General features: G+C 35.5%; 1 protein-coding gene across 1 annotated transcript in view; it reads left to right on the top strand.

Annotated features, from left to right (window-relative positions):
* Positions 1 to 17,688, top strand: part of MYH10 (myosin heavy chain 10) — a 182,921-nt gene that overhangs the window by 103,467 nt on the left and 61,766 nt on the right. Inside the window, 4 exon segments of the mRNA XM_020966465.2 lie at positions 12,930 to 13,123; positions 13,259 to 13,380; positions 16,211 to 16,280; positions 16,366 to 16,526. Coding sequence (XP_020822124.1) covers positions 12,930 to 13,123; positions 13,259 to 13,380; positions 16,211 to 16,280; positions 16,366 to 16,526 — 547 coding nt within the window.

The raw sequence follows: 17,688 nt of genomic DNA, 5'->3' as shown, positions 1-17,688 counted from the left end.
TGTTTTGTTTTGGTTTTTTGGTGAGGAAATTGGGATTAAATGACTTGCCCAAAGGCATGCAGCTAGTGAATGTTATGTGTCTGAGGCCAGATTTAAACTCAGGTCCTCCTCATTCCAAGGCCAGTGCTCTATCCACTGTGCCACCTAGCTGCCCCAGAAATACATACACTTTAATAGATGATGTAATATCATCCAGTTAGTGCCTCTTCTGTAAATCAAGACCAGTTCATGCTCATCCTATGTGATGTTATCCATGTTTTCCTATAGAGCCAGAATGCATCTATACAGCATGCTATATTCTTTTTTACTTTTTGTACTCTTTTTTATATTTTGTGGGTATTATTGTGTCACTTGGGCTGTTTCCCTGCTTATTAATGCTCTTGACACATAACCGTCGTGACTCCTAAAGTCATAGTGAATGATGAAATGCAGATTCCCCACTTTACTTTGTTTTACTTGTGCTTGTCATGAGTGTCTCTGTTGCCTTTTGGGTCAGTCACAACTTGTGAAATGAAGAATCAAATTAATTAATACAAAAATGCTAAATAGAACCCTGACAAATCAAATAACAGTAATATACAAAAATCATTATAATCAAGTAGAATTTATGCCAGGAGTGAGAAGATGGTATACTAGTTGGAAATGAGTTAGCACAATATATCACATAAATATATGATTGATTCTGTATGATTGATATGGTTATATCAGTCAATACAGAAAAAAAACTTCTACAATATTTTTGGTAACATCACAAAAAAGCAAAGATCAATACAAGTAGCTTTCTTTAAAATAATGAAAAAATGGAGATAATTAAATATGTTAACGAAAGAATTGGGAAATAAAAGAAAAAGAATTTCTATTTTAAAATGAGAGGCTATTAATTAGGGCATTAATCTACAAAAAAACACAAACTAAGCCAATAAATGACAACTCTTAAATCATTTTTGCAAGAATAATAAGAGTATTTAAGGCTTGCAAATTACAAATTATCTCATATGGTCTTCGCAATCTTAGAAGCAGGTGCTGTTGTTACCATTTCCTGAATGAGGAGCCTGAGGCTCAGGGAAGCTTAGTGACTTGTCTGAGGCAGGATTCTAACCTGCGGCTTACACACTGCAGATCCAGTGTTTAATCCACCGTACCACATGACCTTTATTTTTTTTTAATTAATTTTTTTACGTTTATTTTTCAACATTCACTTCCATAAGATTTTGAGTTCCAGATTTTCTCCCCACCCCAAGATGACGTGCAATTTTATATTGGCTCTACATTCACATTGTTTTGAACCTATTTTCACATTAGTCAGGCTGTAAAGAAGAATTAGAACTAATGAGAGAAACCACGAGAAAGAAGAAACAACAACAAAAAAAAAAGAAAGCAAATAATATGCTTCAATCTGTATTCAGACTCCATAGTTCTTTTTCTGGGTGTGGATATCATTTTCTATCATGAGTCTTTTGGAGTTCCACATGACCTTCAAAGAGGCAGTAAACAATCAGAGATGCAATGGTTTAGTATAGCTAATGTAGTAAAAATGGTAGCGTGATTCCAATTAATTTATAGGTAAAATGCAGTAGCAATAAAAAAATACTAGTGGCATATTCTAGAGAATTACTTGCAGGCCTGTATTTTGAGGATTAAATCACATCAATCCTAATCCATTGTCTTCTCTTGTATCAAAATCTGGACTTTGTCATTTTCCAGTTCCAACAGCACTTTTTGTTTTCCATAATCTTTTAAAGTTTTCTAGCCAATGGTCCTCGATGTCTTTTACTACGCTACAAACAGTTCTTTGACTATTGGTAACTTGGAACTCTCATCAAGGGCAGCCCAGTACTTTCCTGTAATCTCCCTACTTATCTCAAGTATCACTGTTCTTATTAACCATTTTGGTCTTAAGCCAAAAAGAATTCCACCCTCCCCCCAAAAAAAATTTATCATGATCCATTTGAAACTTAATGTATGTGATTTAAGACTATTCTCCAAATTGCTTTTTAATTTTACCAGCAATTGCCAAATAATAAATTTTCCCCAATGTTTTGTGATCTTGAATGTAAGATTTTTTGTTCTATACATTTATGCCAGATATTTTCTAATATGTTCAATTTATCTTTTTCCTATATTTTATCCTGTACTAGATAGCTTTGCTAATTACTATTTTGTACTCCAATTAGAGATCTGCAAATGCTCCTCCTGTTCCATGCGTAGTTCCTTTCATTCCTCCAAAATTCTTGACTTTCTATATGAGTCATATTATTATTTTATCTAATTCTCTGGAATATGCCATTGATATTTTTATATCAAGTTCAACTGTTGCCCATCCATTCCTGCCCCATCTAGTAACTGGGAAGTTGATTTGTTGTTATTGTTCCCAAGTGTAAGACTTTATATTTATCCCTATTGAATTTCATTTATTCAGTTCAGCCCAGTTCTGCAGCCTTTGTTAGCTATAGTGCTCACTCTCTCTCAATTTTGTGTCATCTGCAAATTTGATGAACATCTATGCTTTTTTCCTCTCTGTCATTACTCAAAAAAATCCCTCTAATGCAGATCTCTACCGATCCAGTGCAACTCTTGTCCATCTTCTCTGATAAGTTTACCATTCAGGGTCTTCTTCACTTTCTCTGTGTTGTAAAAACCATTGAAGCACATGTATTGTCTAAAGTAAGAGCTCTTAAACCTTTTTTGTGTTATGGACCCTCTTGACAGTCTGGTGAATGCTTCTCAAAATGATACTGTTAATGCAGAAAATAAAATACATAGTATTACAAAGGAAACCAGTTATGCTGAAATATATTTATCAAAAAACAAGTTCATAGACATTTCATTAAGAACCCCTGTTCAAAAATTATCCCTTAATCTTACCACATGAGAAGCTAATTTTATTGTTTTGCTTATATATTTCTTTGATGGTGTGGTTGCATTGTATATTGGGATATGCTCAAAGTAGAACCTAGAAGGAAGAAACATGATGGAGAGGTTTTGGCTAAAAGTCAGTGGAGGGAGAAGAAACAGTTGATTTTGCTACCTGATTATATTACAGACCACCTAGACCAGGAGTGGGGAGCTTTCAGCCTCAAGTCTCATGTTCAGTCTTTTGACTGAGTCCAGACTTCACAGAACAAATCTTTTTTTAAAATTTTTTATTTTTTCCATATGCTTTTGAGTTGAAAATTTTTCTCCCTTTTCCTCCCCCCCCCCCAAGACGGCACACAATCTGATATAGGCTTTACATTTACATACCCAGTAAACATATTTTCACATTAGTGAAGCTGTAAGTAAAAATTAAAACCCATACAAGGAACCATCAGAAAGGAAACAAAACTCAACAGAAGGTAAAAATAAGTGATAGCGATTCGACTTCCATAATTCTTTCTTTGAATGTGAACAGCATTATCCATCCCGAGACCTTTGGAAATGTCTTAGATCCTCATAATGCTGAGAAAGGTTCAGCTTAACAATCTTAGTCATTGCATAACGTGGCTGGTATTGTGTACAAAGTCCTCTTGGTTTTGCTCACTTCACTCAGCATCAGACCATATAAGTCTTTCCAGGTTTTTCTGAAGTCAGCCTGTTCATCATTTCTTACAGCCCAATGGTATTCCATTACATTCGTATGCCACAACTTGCTCAGCCATTCCCCAATTGATGGGCATCCTCTCAATTTCCAATTCTTTGCCACCACAAAAAGAGCTGCTATGTATATTTTTGTACATATGGGTCCTTTTCCCATTTGTTTGATCTCTTTGGGATATAGCCCTAGAAGTGCTATTGCTGGATCAAAGGGTATGCACATTTTTGTAGCCCTTTGGGCATAGTTCCACATTGTTCTCCAAAATGGTTGGATCATTTCACAACTCCACCAACAATGTATTAGCGTTCCAATTTTCCCACATCCTCTCCAACATTTATCATTTTCCTGTTTTGTCATGTTGGCCAATCTGATAGGTATTATGTGGTACCTCAGAGTTGTTTTGATTTGCATTTCTCTAATCAATAACAATTTAGAGCATTTTTTCATATGACTATAGATGGCTTTAATTTCTTCATCTGAGAACTGTCTGTTCATATCCTTTGACCATTTATCTTCACAGAACAAATCTTAATAAAAGGATTTGTTCTGTAAAACTTGGACTCAGTCAAAAGGCTGCACCCAAGGACATAGAAGGCTACATGTGGCCTAGAGGCCTCAGGTTCCCTACCCCTGACTTAGACTGAAAGAAGAAATAGATGAAAAGTTTTGGAAATAGGGAGTAATGCATGATACATGCACTGCAGTTATCCCCAAATGTACTGGAGTTCTTTCTATCAAAAACAAAGGAGCTATATCTTTTTGACTTGTCTTAATTTCATCCTTCAAAAGGTAGAAGAAACAACAAGAATAAATTTTATTCTAGGTCTGGAAAGAGTGGAAATGATGGGAATCTTGTGAGAAAATGATTGCTCCATGCAAAAGCTTGCCATAGAGAAAGCAATATATACCACACCATAGGATCAAAGAACACAAAGGACCTTTTCTTAGGGTTCGTGGGGTGATATAAATGACTACAGAGAAAAGGCAGATTTGCTCGATTGTGATATTGTTTATGTTTTCTCTGCAAAGGAGAATGACTTTTGCACTGGAAGTAACATAACAAAAATGACTAACAGAATTGATAATGAAAAGTAAGTGAGGAGATAGTAAGAGATTTGGGGTTTAGCCCAGATGAAGTACATAATTAGCTATTGGAACAACAGAAATCCCTCCTCATATCCCATACCCATCAGATTGGCGAAGATGACCAGAGAGGAAAATGTCAAAAGATAAAGGGGCTGTGGGAAACCAATATATTAATAACCTGTCAGTAGAACTATGAGCTCCTACTCTCATTCTGGAAAGCAGTTTGAAACTAGGCCCTCAGAAGTTACTAAGCTTTGCTTACCCAGCTGACAACTGCTTGGTTTAGACTCCAGGAAGATCAATGAAGGAAGAAGAGGATCCATATATAAAAAAATATAGCACTTCTTTTTGGGGGGGTGGAGGGAGGGGGTGGGAACTAAAGTTGTATCCATCTCTTGGGGATTGGCCAGCCAAATTATGCTAGGTAGATATAATGGAATATTATTCTCACACCTTAAACAATGAATGAAACGGACAGTTTCATAGGAAAACCTCTGTGAACTGATGCAGAGTGAAGTGAGCAAAACTAAAAGAACAGTTAATACTTTGACAATAAAATTATCAGGAAAAACAACTTTCAAAGACCTTAGAACTTAGATCAATGCAGTGACAGACAGTTTTAAAGGACTGAAGATGAAGCATGCTACCCATCTATTCCTGCTAGAGAGGTGATAGACTTAAAAGGCCGAATAAGAAATACATTTTTGGACACGGCCAGTGTGGAAATTTGTTTTTTTTCATCATGCATATTTGTTACAGGGCATTTATTCATTCATTTATTTAGGCAGCAAGATGGCTTGGTACATAGAGCACTGGGTTTAAAGTCAGAAAGACCTGAATTCAAGTCTTTCTCAGACACTTCCTAGCTTCATGACCCTGGGTAAATCACTTAATCTATGTTTGCCTGGTTTCCTTATCTTCAAAATAAGAGATAATTATAGTACCTACCTTCCAGGGCTGTTGTGAGGATTAAATGAGATAGTAACTGTAAAGTACTTAGCATAGTACCTGACACATAAGGAAGCTCTATGTAAAGGTTAGCTGCTATCATTACTGTCATCATCATTATTATTAAATTAGTTGTTCGATTTTAGGAACAGTTGAGAGTAATAGAAAAAAACCAAACGCTTGTTAATCAGAAAAAATTACAAATAAAAAATTTTAATTTATGAGAAATTTTTCCAGGCAGTGTTCTATAAGGTATTCTGGTGGTATGTGACGTGTACTTATTTAGGAATCAAGGAACTTGGGGTACAGTCTTGGCTGTCTTATAATTGTGTGGACTTGGGTTAAATCATATAACCTCTCTGTGCCTCAGTATCCTCATCTGTAACATATGGGGTTTGGACTAGATTACCTCTTATGTAAGAGGTACATGTAAGACCACTATAGCTGTGATCTTTGACCTATCCACACAAAACTATTATTATTCGTAATAGCAAAATTCTAGAAATAACATGTTTCTAGGAATGAGGGTACTAGCTGAACAAATTGTGATTTACAAGTCAATCAGAAAGTATGTACTATTATCATTATGTATGAAATAAAACATATCATACACAATGATGTGTAAAATAAGTAATTTTTAAAATGACCATCAGAATAATATGTACACTGCCTGTAGCTGTGTAAATAGACAATAGTGGGGAAACAAAAAAAATACACAGAATATTTCAACTGGGTTCACAGAAATAAACAGGATGACTTTTTTCATATTTCTTGAGTTAATGTGTAGTTTTTGAATAATCTTTAAGTAAAAGATGTCCACAGACAAATGCGTAATTGTTTAAATCATTTTTTCCTTTGTTACATGTTTGGGTTTTGTGTTGTTTATTCTTTATGTCTTTCAGTACATAATATAATTCATTTGGGAGGACAAAGGAATTACAGATTTTCTAGTAATAATTTTTAAACACCGTAATTTCTCCTAATAGACCATCATTTTATCCATAACAGTAGCAGCTTGATTGCAATCAGTTAACACGTATATATTAATAAAATTAATCTGCACAATCAAATGCATAAATACAAGGTAGTTTTCAGACACAGGAAAAGTCAGCATCTGGAGATACTGATTGCCATTTAGATGCTTTTTGACTCTGAATCCAGTTTATCCTTTTTGATCTGAGATCCTTGTGGGCAAGGAATCTTTCAGTTTTGCCTTTATATTCCTAGACTCAGAAGTAAGGTCCTAATAAATTCCTGTTGATTGAATATAGGTAAAAGTTCCTTAATTCAATCAAATATTTATTTAAAAGTAGCTGTGTCCTGAACATGTGCCTGAAAGGTGTTATGGGAATAGTAGATAGTCTGGTTTTATTGGAGCATAAGATGAGTGAAATATGGAGTATTGTCAGCTAAAAGTGCTTCAGTTTAAAGTGCTTTTCTAAGTTGGAACTATTGCTGAAAAATAGCTCAAGGCCCTGGTGTGACTATGCCTATTCTGTGAGGTAGGGAATGACACCAGCAAGCAGGGTGAAAAAGTAATGGATTTACATTAAAATGAGCACATGATGTGGAGTAGAGAAGAAAAATGATTGGTCATTCAATAATATTTATTGAGTATCTTTTGTTTGTAATTCTATAACATAAAGGCAGGGAGGGTGAGTCATATAAGACATACAGTAACAAGGGTGTATGTGATAAGTGATACAGGCTAAATGCTATAGGAGTAGAGGTTACAAAAGGACATCTTAGACGTGAAGTGACCAGGAAGTTATCATGGCAATGGGATTTGAGCTGGGTCCTGAAGTAGTAATTTAAAGAGGGGAAAATGTAGGTTGGGACAGCCTAGACCCAAGGACACAGCCAGAAAATCACAGTGCTTATTTGGGGTAAGCATCATGTTACAGCAGAAATAATGGTGGATTTGTATTCACAAAACCTAGATTCAAATCACAGCTCTTTGATAGATAGATGGATGGATGATAGAGCATTCCACTAAGAATACAAACACAAGCCAACAATAATCCCTGCCTTCAAGGAGCTTATATTACAATTGGGCAAAACTACATACAACTTGAAAGCAGTACAGATTTTGGGGGTAGACAACCTGTAAGAAGTTGAAAGAGGTTTTGAGTGAAGGGAAGCATGGCTGGGGTTCTTACTGAGATAGTGGTTTCTGCAAGGTAGCCACCAATCAGGAAAGCAGTGCCTCATGGCAGAAATTTCTGCCAGAGAGACCTTGGTATTTAGGAGTACGTATAAATTAAATGATCTAAAAGGAATTATGGTTCAGTGGAGGTGTGCTTATTTTGGAATCAGAAGACTTGCCTTGTGTTATGAAGTAGGGCCCTTTCTGAGAGAGTGGTCTATTTGCAGAGGCCCTAAGAAAGAGAAGCAGAGTTTCAGGGTGGAAACTTTTAGCTGAAAAGCAGTTGCCTTCCCCAGTATCCGTGGTTGATTATCGCTGGTTTAATCATTAGAAACTGCAGAATGACAAGGCTCTTAGAGTTTTTCAGCATTATAGCCTAGTCTAGATCCCTGGGAGCATAATTCTGTTGTTCCCACTCTTCCTGGGTAAATGTCCACAATAAACTCTTTGAAGGTCATTGATTGCAGGAATGATGGGCCTGTCCAGACTGTGGAACGTGTCCCCCCATCTTCAGGTGCCCTTTCCAGGTGAAGGGCAGTAACTTTAGCTGGCATGACTTTAGAGGAGAAAGGAGCCATGAGCGACTCAGTCTGTGGGCTCAAAGCTTCGGCACCATCAGCCCCATGCTATGAGGACCTGTGCACCCAGGATCGGCCATGTCTCATAGCCCATACACAGCTCTTGACACTTTTACACCTTCCCCAAGAAGCTCTTCTACTTACTGGCTCCATGACCATGGGTGTATAACAGTCTGTCTGGGCCAGTTTACCCAACTATATGCTGTGGGGACAGTGGAAAAAGTACTGGCTCTGGAGTCAGAGGAGTTCATACCCTACTTCTGACACTGCCCGTGTGACCTTGAACAGATCAGTTACCATCCTCTACCTCATTTTTTTTTACCTGAGAAAGTTGGACTAGATGTCCTCTGAAGTCCCTTCCAGCTCTAAGTAGACAATGTTGAAATTACAGGAGTTCTTCAGTAACAGGCCAAGGAATCTGGGTACTGTAGAGATGTAGAGATTGCTTGTTTTTTGCAATAGGATGATCTGATCAGAGTTGTGCATTTGGAAAATTAGAATATCAACATAATTTAGTTTTGGTAACACAAAATCAAATGTAACAGATTTAAGACCCTTTATATTGCATTTCTTAAAATTGTTTTTGAAGTCCAGGTCCTTGGAATTGGATGTCCAACCTTGCTTTTTTTTTTTAAAATATTCAGTTTTAATATTACATTTTACTCAGAAGAATAAAATTTAGAGTTATAAGTTACACATAAAGTGTTCGTCTAAAATATTAAGGATATTGTTATATCATAATTATAAAAATTGCAGAATTGAGTAACAAGTAAAATGTTTATACTTATAAATGCAAAGAACAGAATTATCTAAATTGTTCAAAATAAAATTAAATTTCAAAATTAAACTTAGCTCTAAAAATGAAGTTATTTATCTAATTTGAATGTGAGCATGAAGACCTTTGAACTATATGCATGCAGAGAATAATGATTTTTGTACATAAAATACAAAATTACAGCATTTCCAGGGAACCACAAGCATTTCTTAAAATTATGTTCCCTTGAAATAATTGAAACTTATTTTTTTCTCACAAGAGCCCCTCCATTTTTAAGAACATCACCTTAAGAAGGTTTCATCACTGCCTTTATGACAGGGAAAAGTTTGTTTCTAATCTGTCCATAGTTTTATAAAAATAAACAAAAAACCTACTTTCCATTTTTAGATTTATATAGTAGGTCTTTTAGATGTAACTGATTTTGTATGTGTATGCCCATCTTACAAAGCATGTGCCCTCCAGATGCTGAATGATACCTACAGCGGGATCATCGGCTGTAGTTTGCTTTGCTTTTACCTCACCAGAGCCAGGCATCCTCACCATTAAAGCAGCAGCACCACCCCACCGCACCTCGTGGGCATCATAGAATATAACAAAAAACAAAATCATTTTAACATGTAGCTTTAGTTTGTTATACTGAACATTCTGCTAATTATCTTGTAAGGAATTTCGGCCTACATTAAATTTTCTAAAAGTTTTATGTAGCAGCCTAATATACACACAATGATATAAAAATACTACAACAGGTAAATGAGAAAGGTCAATAAATTTTATACACAGATCCATAAAGTACATTGTCATTGGCCACATGATAATGTTGGAAGGCAGTATTTCATTTAACTCCTTTGAACGAGGAACATATATTTGGTCACCAGAATAATGTGATAAAAGTATACAAATCTGAAACATGAGCCTAAAACAAGGATGGGCAGAGAATAAAGTAAGTTTCAGCCTCCATAAAGGTGGTTTAAACCACTAAAGGACTCTCCCCCACAAACTCTAAAAGGAAAAAAGTGGGATAAACTTTTTGCCCCCCAAATAACCCACACATTAATGATATTAGAAGCGGGCCTGGAGTGAGGAAGACCCGAGTTCAAGTGTAGCCTTGGGCAAGTCATTTAACTTCTATTTGCCTCAGCTTTCTCACCTGTAAAATGGTGTTAATAATTGCAACCTTGAGGGTGGTTGTGAGGATCAAATAAGAAAATATTTATAAAAGATGTTTAGTACAGTGCCTGATACATAGTAAGTGGTATATAAACACATATTTACTTCCCCTTCCCCCCATCATCCTCAGATCAACAGATAATAGAGTAAAGAAGCTTATAGAAAAACAAATGTAGTCCATAAGTATTATTACAGATGTTTCAAAATGAACACATAGTACACATATTATTCACTTACAATTCACTATAAGCTTACTATATTATTATATAATGCATACATTTAGTGTATATTTAATAACCTCACTCTTTTTGTCTCATGATAACTTTAGTAGACACAAGCTTAGCTTTGCAGGACTCTTAGGATTCAACAGAAAAACACACTTAACAGATCTTCAGGATGAAATAGTTGTTCAGAAAACTTACAGAACATTTACTTAACAGCTTAGTGTTTGAGGACTGCACTGAAAACGTATTTACTGAAAAGACAAAACAGGGTAAAATGTTAGATAAGTAGCATTGTAGCAGTGGATATATCAAGGTACTGTATTTGTAACTGAATGTGTGTTACCAATCAGTAACATAATGAGGCATAAGCCAAAAGTCAATTATAATCGGGCAAAAACATTGGTAGAATGGGGCTTAAACATCTTCAATGTTAAGAATACTCATAACCAAGGTCACCTGGACCTCTGTAATCTCAATAGGGATGAACACTATGGCTGGCCATATACCTACTGAAAGGTGGTTTTATGGGCCATACCTCCCCTTTTCACATAGCATACTTCTGTGGAGCAGTGTTGTTTTTTTTTAATTTGCAGAGTTCTGCCATAAAAAATGTAACATGTTTCTTTTGCATTGGTAATTTTTGCAGTGTTGATTATTTTTTAAAGTTCCACATTGTAAGTACCATGATTTAAAGCTACCTTGTTAAAAGGTTAACTACCAAGTTAAAAATTAAAATGATTCTGCTACTATAGGCAGCTCCACAGTATAATGCAGGTAACTGAAACAACAAAACATATCATTCATACACCACCAGCATGCAGAGCTCTAGTACTCATTGAATGGAATTCCTGGTACAGGAATACTATAAATTAAGATTCAATAAATTTAAGCTTTTGTTTGGACATTTCTTGTTGGAGGAAATGCCAGAAATAAAAATATTAATAAGTGCCTTCTTTGATTATAATTATGACAATAATAGGAATAATTGTAAAAATAAAAACTCTTTGAGAACCCATAAGTGGAAGAATATGCCTGTCCCTCCCCCGCCCCATCCCAAACAGTTCCTTAATGTAACAATTATATTTTTCTAGGAACTTTTAGGAACAACAGGTATCCTCAATCTTTTAGCACTTCAAATCTTGGCAGATAATTTCAACATAAAATAATAGACCAAATGTATCATCAAAAATTGTTTTGGATTACTCCAACTTAAAACATGAATTAGCAGTGTGTGCATTTCATTTCCAACTGTTCATTTGGTTGATTAATAATCTTTCTTAGCTATATTTTTGTTAATAAAGGAAGCTATGAGGCTTCAAAAGTTTTTTTGAATTTTTTCTATTTTTAAGATGTTTATTGAGATAGCTATGAAAATCAGTACTGATTCAGCTACAGTTAGCTAAATGGAAGAAAAACAGTTTTAAAAAATTTTTAGTATCTACTGCCTCTTTCCTTGTGTTTGTGGCTTTCAAAAAAATTGATCCACAAAGGATCCCTAATTCCTTTTTTAAAAATTTGTTCACTCGAGACTATATACTTATATTCTTCTTAGCTAGTGATCTGGGATACAGTAAAAGTAAATATTAGAGTAGATTGCATAGATAGTTGTGGGCCATTAGCAACATGACAGGTCTAATACTGTTTTTAATCACTCACGATAAAGTTACAATGAGAAATTTTAGCTAGTGTTCACATGGAAAACTCAGGCATTTGTTCCTCCTTAAAGAAATAGAAAGTTAATTGAAAGTAAAAGACATTTTTCTGTGTTTTAGTTTTTGTTTTCTGCTCGTTTTTGTAGATTTTTGTGTAGCACTTATTCTTTCCCTTTATCTAAGTCTTTCTAACATTTTTGGAATTTGAAGCAATTGATATAGTTAAAATATTCCCAGGCTGTTTAAATTCATCTTCTCCCCAGAGTCACTTTTCTTCCTGAAAAGCTAATGATTGAATGGAGAGAATCTGTGCTTCCCAATTCATGGACATTTTCATTGTCCATTTATTTTCCTAAGGATTCTCTGTTTACATTTTCATAGGCTCTTTTTTAGGTCAATTTATATATTAGGGCTCTGGAAAGTAAGTTGAATTTTTTTTCATAGTTTGCTTTTATAGTTTCAGGCAAGATAATTTATTTCAAATAGTGACAGTGTGAAGGTGGATTTCATGTGACTGTAGCTGTAATGTTTTTAAAAGTCTGTATTTATATTAAGTTATCAAAGCACTAAGACATCTCGCCATAGAAGTTTGTGGCTTATGATTCCACTGCTTGTGCCCAGTGTCTGGATATGCTGACTGCCTTCCCTAGATGGCATCCCCTTTACCATCTGTTTCACGAAGCTTGTGCTGCTCCTCTATTACTCTCTGTTCTATTATTTTGTTTTCTGATAAAAGTCATAACTAGTTTGATTTTATATTTCCTTCTTGTTTTTACCAGTGGATCGTATTGTGGGTCTGGATCAAGTCACTGGCATGACAGAGACTGCTTTTGGCTCAGCATATAAAACCAAAAAGGGCATGTTTCGAACTGTTGGGCAACTGTACAAAGAATCTCTCACTAAACTGATGGCTACCCTTCGAAATACTAATCCTAACTTTGTTCGCTGCATCATTCCCAATCATGAGAAGAGGGCAAGTACTAAGTAAAACATTATATTCATGTACCAAATGACAAGCATTTTTTATTGTAGTCAGTCTCGGTGCTAATTTTCAAATTTTGTGTTATTTTACAAAGGACAACTTTTAAACTGTTGTTTACTTGATTAGGCTGGAAAACTGGATCCTCATCTAGTTCTTGATCAGCTCCGTTGCAACGGTGTCTTGGAAGGGATTAGAATCTGTCGACAAGGGTTCCCAAACCGCATAGTGTTCCAGGAATTCAGACAGAGGTACCAGGACTTCAGACTTCTTTACATGTGCTTCACTCCTAACTGAAAAAGTGATGGTAATCCTTAAGAAATAGTGAGAAGGTAACCGTTAAATGGGATTCTTCCTGTTTATCCCAGAATTGATTAAATATGTGGCCCAAGCACTGGAGAATGACACATATTGAGATGAAGCACCAGCAATCAGTGTGTCTTTTAGAAAAGATGTTATTCACTTAATTGGTAAAAATTTATTGAGACTTTATTATGGTTGACATATGGTCCCTGCCCCCAAATATATGGTTGGCAGAGATAAAACATATGTAGGAAGAAATATTAATTTAAAATATAAGTTCAGTGAGATAACTCTGAAATAACTATCAATAAGGTAAACTCTTATTTGTTCTAACCTTTAAGTCTCACCTTTAACTGAATATAAAGGAGGAAAAGTGAGTCAGAATATAATAAGGCAATGAAAAGAACAGAGTGGAGAATCACAAAATGATTCATGGAGAAGTGAATTACCAGATTCAAAGTCAGGATGGTATAATGGGCAGGACTATTAGTTTAGGTTCAGAGTTGAACAAAACGAAATTATAACAGTTATCAAAAAGCCATTTAACAAGAATATGGCAACATTTAGCTCCGGTAGACAAGTCTTCCTTTGCCTCTATATGGAAATGTGTTTGGTTCACAAAACAATCATTGTCTCTGGGACAATTTCTACCATGACTGAAATGCCCAGACTCTATGTGGGTAGGCCTTTTTGTGCCCTTAAGGGACCAGCAAGCCATAGCAGTGAGGCTACAGGCAAAAATATGACTTGAGGTTCCCAGAGCCAGTCAAGTTGCAGGGTTAGCTCTCTGGCCTTGTAGAGAAATAACTGATTTTTAGGGGGGGAAGGGAAGGTGGTGGCATCAACAGGGATGGTAAGATAGTGATACTGTCTGAGATGGAAATCAATTCTTTATTGTTTAGGATATTTTTCTTCACTTAACCTTTTTCCTTATAGTTTTCCTTTGGAAGTAAGTCTTCAGATTTATTGTAATTGGTGTTCCAGTTGAGTCATTTCTTGGACTACCTACTGATAACCTGCTCTTCCATTCTACCTGACCTAAAATCCCCATGTTATTCCTTTGGATCATACAGTACCTGTCTCTAGACTAGGGAGTCTTCTTAACCTTCTTTGTGTCATAGACTCCTTTGGCAGTCTGGTGAGCCCCTTATCAGAATAATGTTTTTAAATATGTACACTACATAAAATTACAAGGGAACCCAATTATATTGAAATGCAGTTGTCAAAATAGTTTAGAAAAAATAATTTGTGGACTCCAGGCTAAGAACCGCTGCTCTAAAAGGACTTTGATCAAAAACTGTTATTTTAGAAGGAACACCTGATTTAGAGTTCCCTGATTCTTAGGCCTTTTTTGGCAACCTATGTCAGACCCCACAGAGATGTAGTATATTAGTGACGTTTGAATTACATTGTATGCTGAATAGTTCAATAGATATTTACTTTTTATTCCTTGGAATAAAAAGGACATGGTTAGCGTCCAGGAAACTGAATTCATTGAATATTTTCCCCTTGCCTCATTTGTATGCCAAAGGTAAAAAGCAAAATATTTATCATATCTCTTGTAGTCTAAAACCTCTGTTTTGTAACTGAGGGGAAAACAATAGCAGGAAAAAAGTTTAATATCTAATAAGTTAGCCCCTAAAAAACGTGTAAATTAAAATTGTAAAATTTTTTAAATTGTAAAAAAAATTTAAATTTTCAGTATTTGCAGTGTCATCTATTAACCATGACACACCTTTCTTGCTGTGATGTATTTGTCCCCTACTGCTGGGCAAAGGCTTATTTTTTCCCCCATATTCTTTTCATCTAGAACCGTGTTTATTTTATGATAGTTATCATAGTAAGAGGATTAGTTTTGGAAATCAAAAGACTGGGTTCAAAGGCCATCTCAGTCTGTGCAAACTTTGGAAAATAAGTAAAATTCTCTGAGCCGCAGATTCCTTGTACGTAAAGTGATGATAACTATGTCTACTCCATGGGATTATTGTAAGGATTAAATGAGATAAAATATGTGCAAGTGTTTTATGTGTTATAAAAGTCTATACAAATATTATACTTTTAAGTTCTACTTTTTGGATTCGTTATCTTTAAATTTATTGTCTAACTTAGGGGTGAAGAACATGTGGCCTTGAGGCCACATGTGGCCCCCTACATTCTCAGGCATGGCTCTTTGACGGAGTCCAAACTTCACAGAACAAATCCTCTTAATAAAAGAATTTGTTCTGTAAAAGTTGGACTCAGTCAAAAGGCTGCACCCAAGGACCTAGAAGGCCACATGTGGCCTCGAGGCTGCAGGTTCTCTACTTCTGGCTTTAACCCAAAGAAATGACAATGATATGAGGCCTGTCAGGCCAGGTAGGAATTAAATCTCCCCTATAATCTAGGAATATATAAAAAGTAATGGCTTTGGTTGGCATCATCATTAGAGTCTGGAATAGGAAGAATTAAACATGGTCTTTTTTCAGGTTTTCAGTCAGTCAACAAGCATTTATTAAGTACTTCCAACATGCCAGGGTCTAGGAATACAAAGACACCAGCATGTGCTCTCAAGGAATTCACATTCCAGTGGGAGGTGGGGGTAGGAGGGGAGGCCATACATAGTATACATATTATAATTTGTTACATATTTATAATGGGAAGTTTTTCAATTGTACCAAATATAGTATTCATACTTTAATTATATACCTGTTAGAGGCAAAAGGTTGCTACAAATAGATGAAAACATGTGTGTGCTAAAAATTTATTTTGAGTTCTCTTTATTCTGTATCTTTCTTATAGATATGAGATTCTAACCCCAAATGCTATTCCAAAAGGTTTTATGGATGGTAAACAAGCTTGTGAACGAATGGTAGGTTTTCCTTAACTCTTAAGTTATTGTTTGGTATTATACATTGTTATTTGTAGCAGAAAGTAAACCAACTTTTGTCTCTTAGATCCGAGCCCTGGAATTAGACCCTAACTTGTACAGAATTGGACAGAGCAAGATATTCTTCAGAGCAGGAGTTTTGGCCCACTTGGAGGAAGAACGAGATTTAAAAATTACTGACATCATCATCTTTTTCCAGGCTGTTTGCAGAGGTTACTTAGCCAGAAAGTAAGTTGATATGGAATGTTATAACGATAATAATTGACATTTATTTAACACATTACAGTTTGCAAAGATGTTATAACTCACGAAGGCTCAGCTTACGTGATAACTTTATTCTAAGGGCCTCTCTTGATTCCCCCGGTTCTTAGTCTCCACTCTTAACCTTCACTTCTGCCACCAGCAAACCACTGTGCATTTATTTTGTGTGTGTCTTATATGTACTTAACTGTAAACCTGTATCCTCTAATAGAAAATTAGATTCTAGAGGGCAAGGACTGGTTAGTCTCTCTTATTATGCTCATAGTTCCTGGCACATTGTGGCTGCTTGCTTAATGAATGTTTATTGTTTTATAGATATATTCAGATCCCTGTACTAAAAATTGGGGAGATGCAAAGATCAGTATAAAGTGGTCCCTGCCCTCAAGGGGCTTAAAAATCTTCATATGGTTTTATCATTTAGTATATTTTACAATGTACTAATTCTTTGAAAATTGATAATCTGTTAAAATATTTCTTTACAAGGGCATAGTCCTGTGCTACATGCTAAAAGAATGACATAAAATCTGTGCCCTCAAGGAAGCTGAAATATAATTATGGTAAATAAGAGAATCAAAATGCATTTTTAAAGTACATACTAGGCACTGAGGATACAAAAATGAAAATAAAATGGTCTCTGCCCTTAGGGGATTAATAGTCTATCAGGTAAGATAACATGCACATATATAAGTACATATAAAATAAATCCATGATAATTAGGTAGAGGATAGGTAGATCCAGCAGCTTGAAAAAGGTCTCATATAGAAGTTGGTGTTAGAGCTGAGCTTCAAAAGAAAATAGGAATTTTAGGAGGCAGAGTTGAAAAGGAAACGTATTCCATGAATGAGAGACAGCCTTTGCAAAGGCAGGGAAATGGGAGATTAAGTGCTGTGTGTGAGGAACAACAAGAATCCCAGTTTAGCTAGAAGACTGTGTGTCATGGGGAATAGTGTATAATAAGTTTGGAAAGGTAGGTTGGAACCAGGCTGTAAAGGGTTCTAAGTACCAAACAGAGGAGTTTATATTTGTTCCTAAGGTTAGTGGAGTTTAATTAGTGGCAATGGCATCTTCAAACCTTTGCTTTATAGGAAACTCACTTTCTCAACTATATGATGGATAAAATAGAGTGGGG

Source organism: Phascolarctos cinereus, unplaced genomic scaffold, assembly GCF_003287225.1.
Source record: "Phascolarctos cinereus isolate Bilbo 61053 unplaced genomic scaffold, phaCin_HiC Scaffold_5;HRSCAF=322, whole genome shotgun sequence".
In the NCBI taxonomy this organism is placed as follows: domain Eukaryota; kingdom Metazoa; phylum Chordata; class Mammalia; order Diprotodontia; family Phascolarctidae; genus Phascolarctos; species Phascolarctos cinereus.
This window is presented reverse-complemented; position numbering and strand designations above follow the sequence as displayed.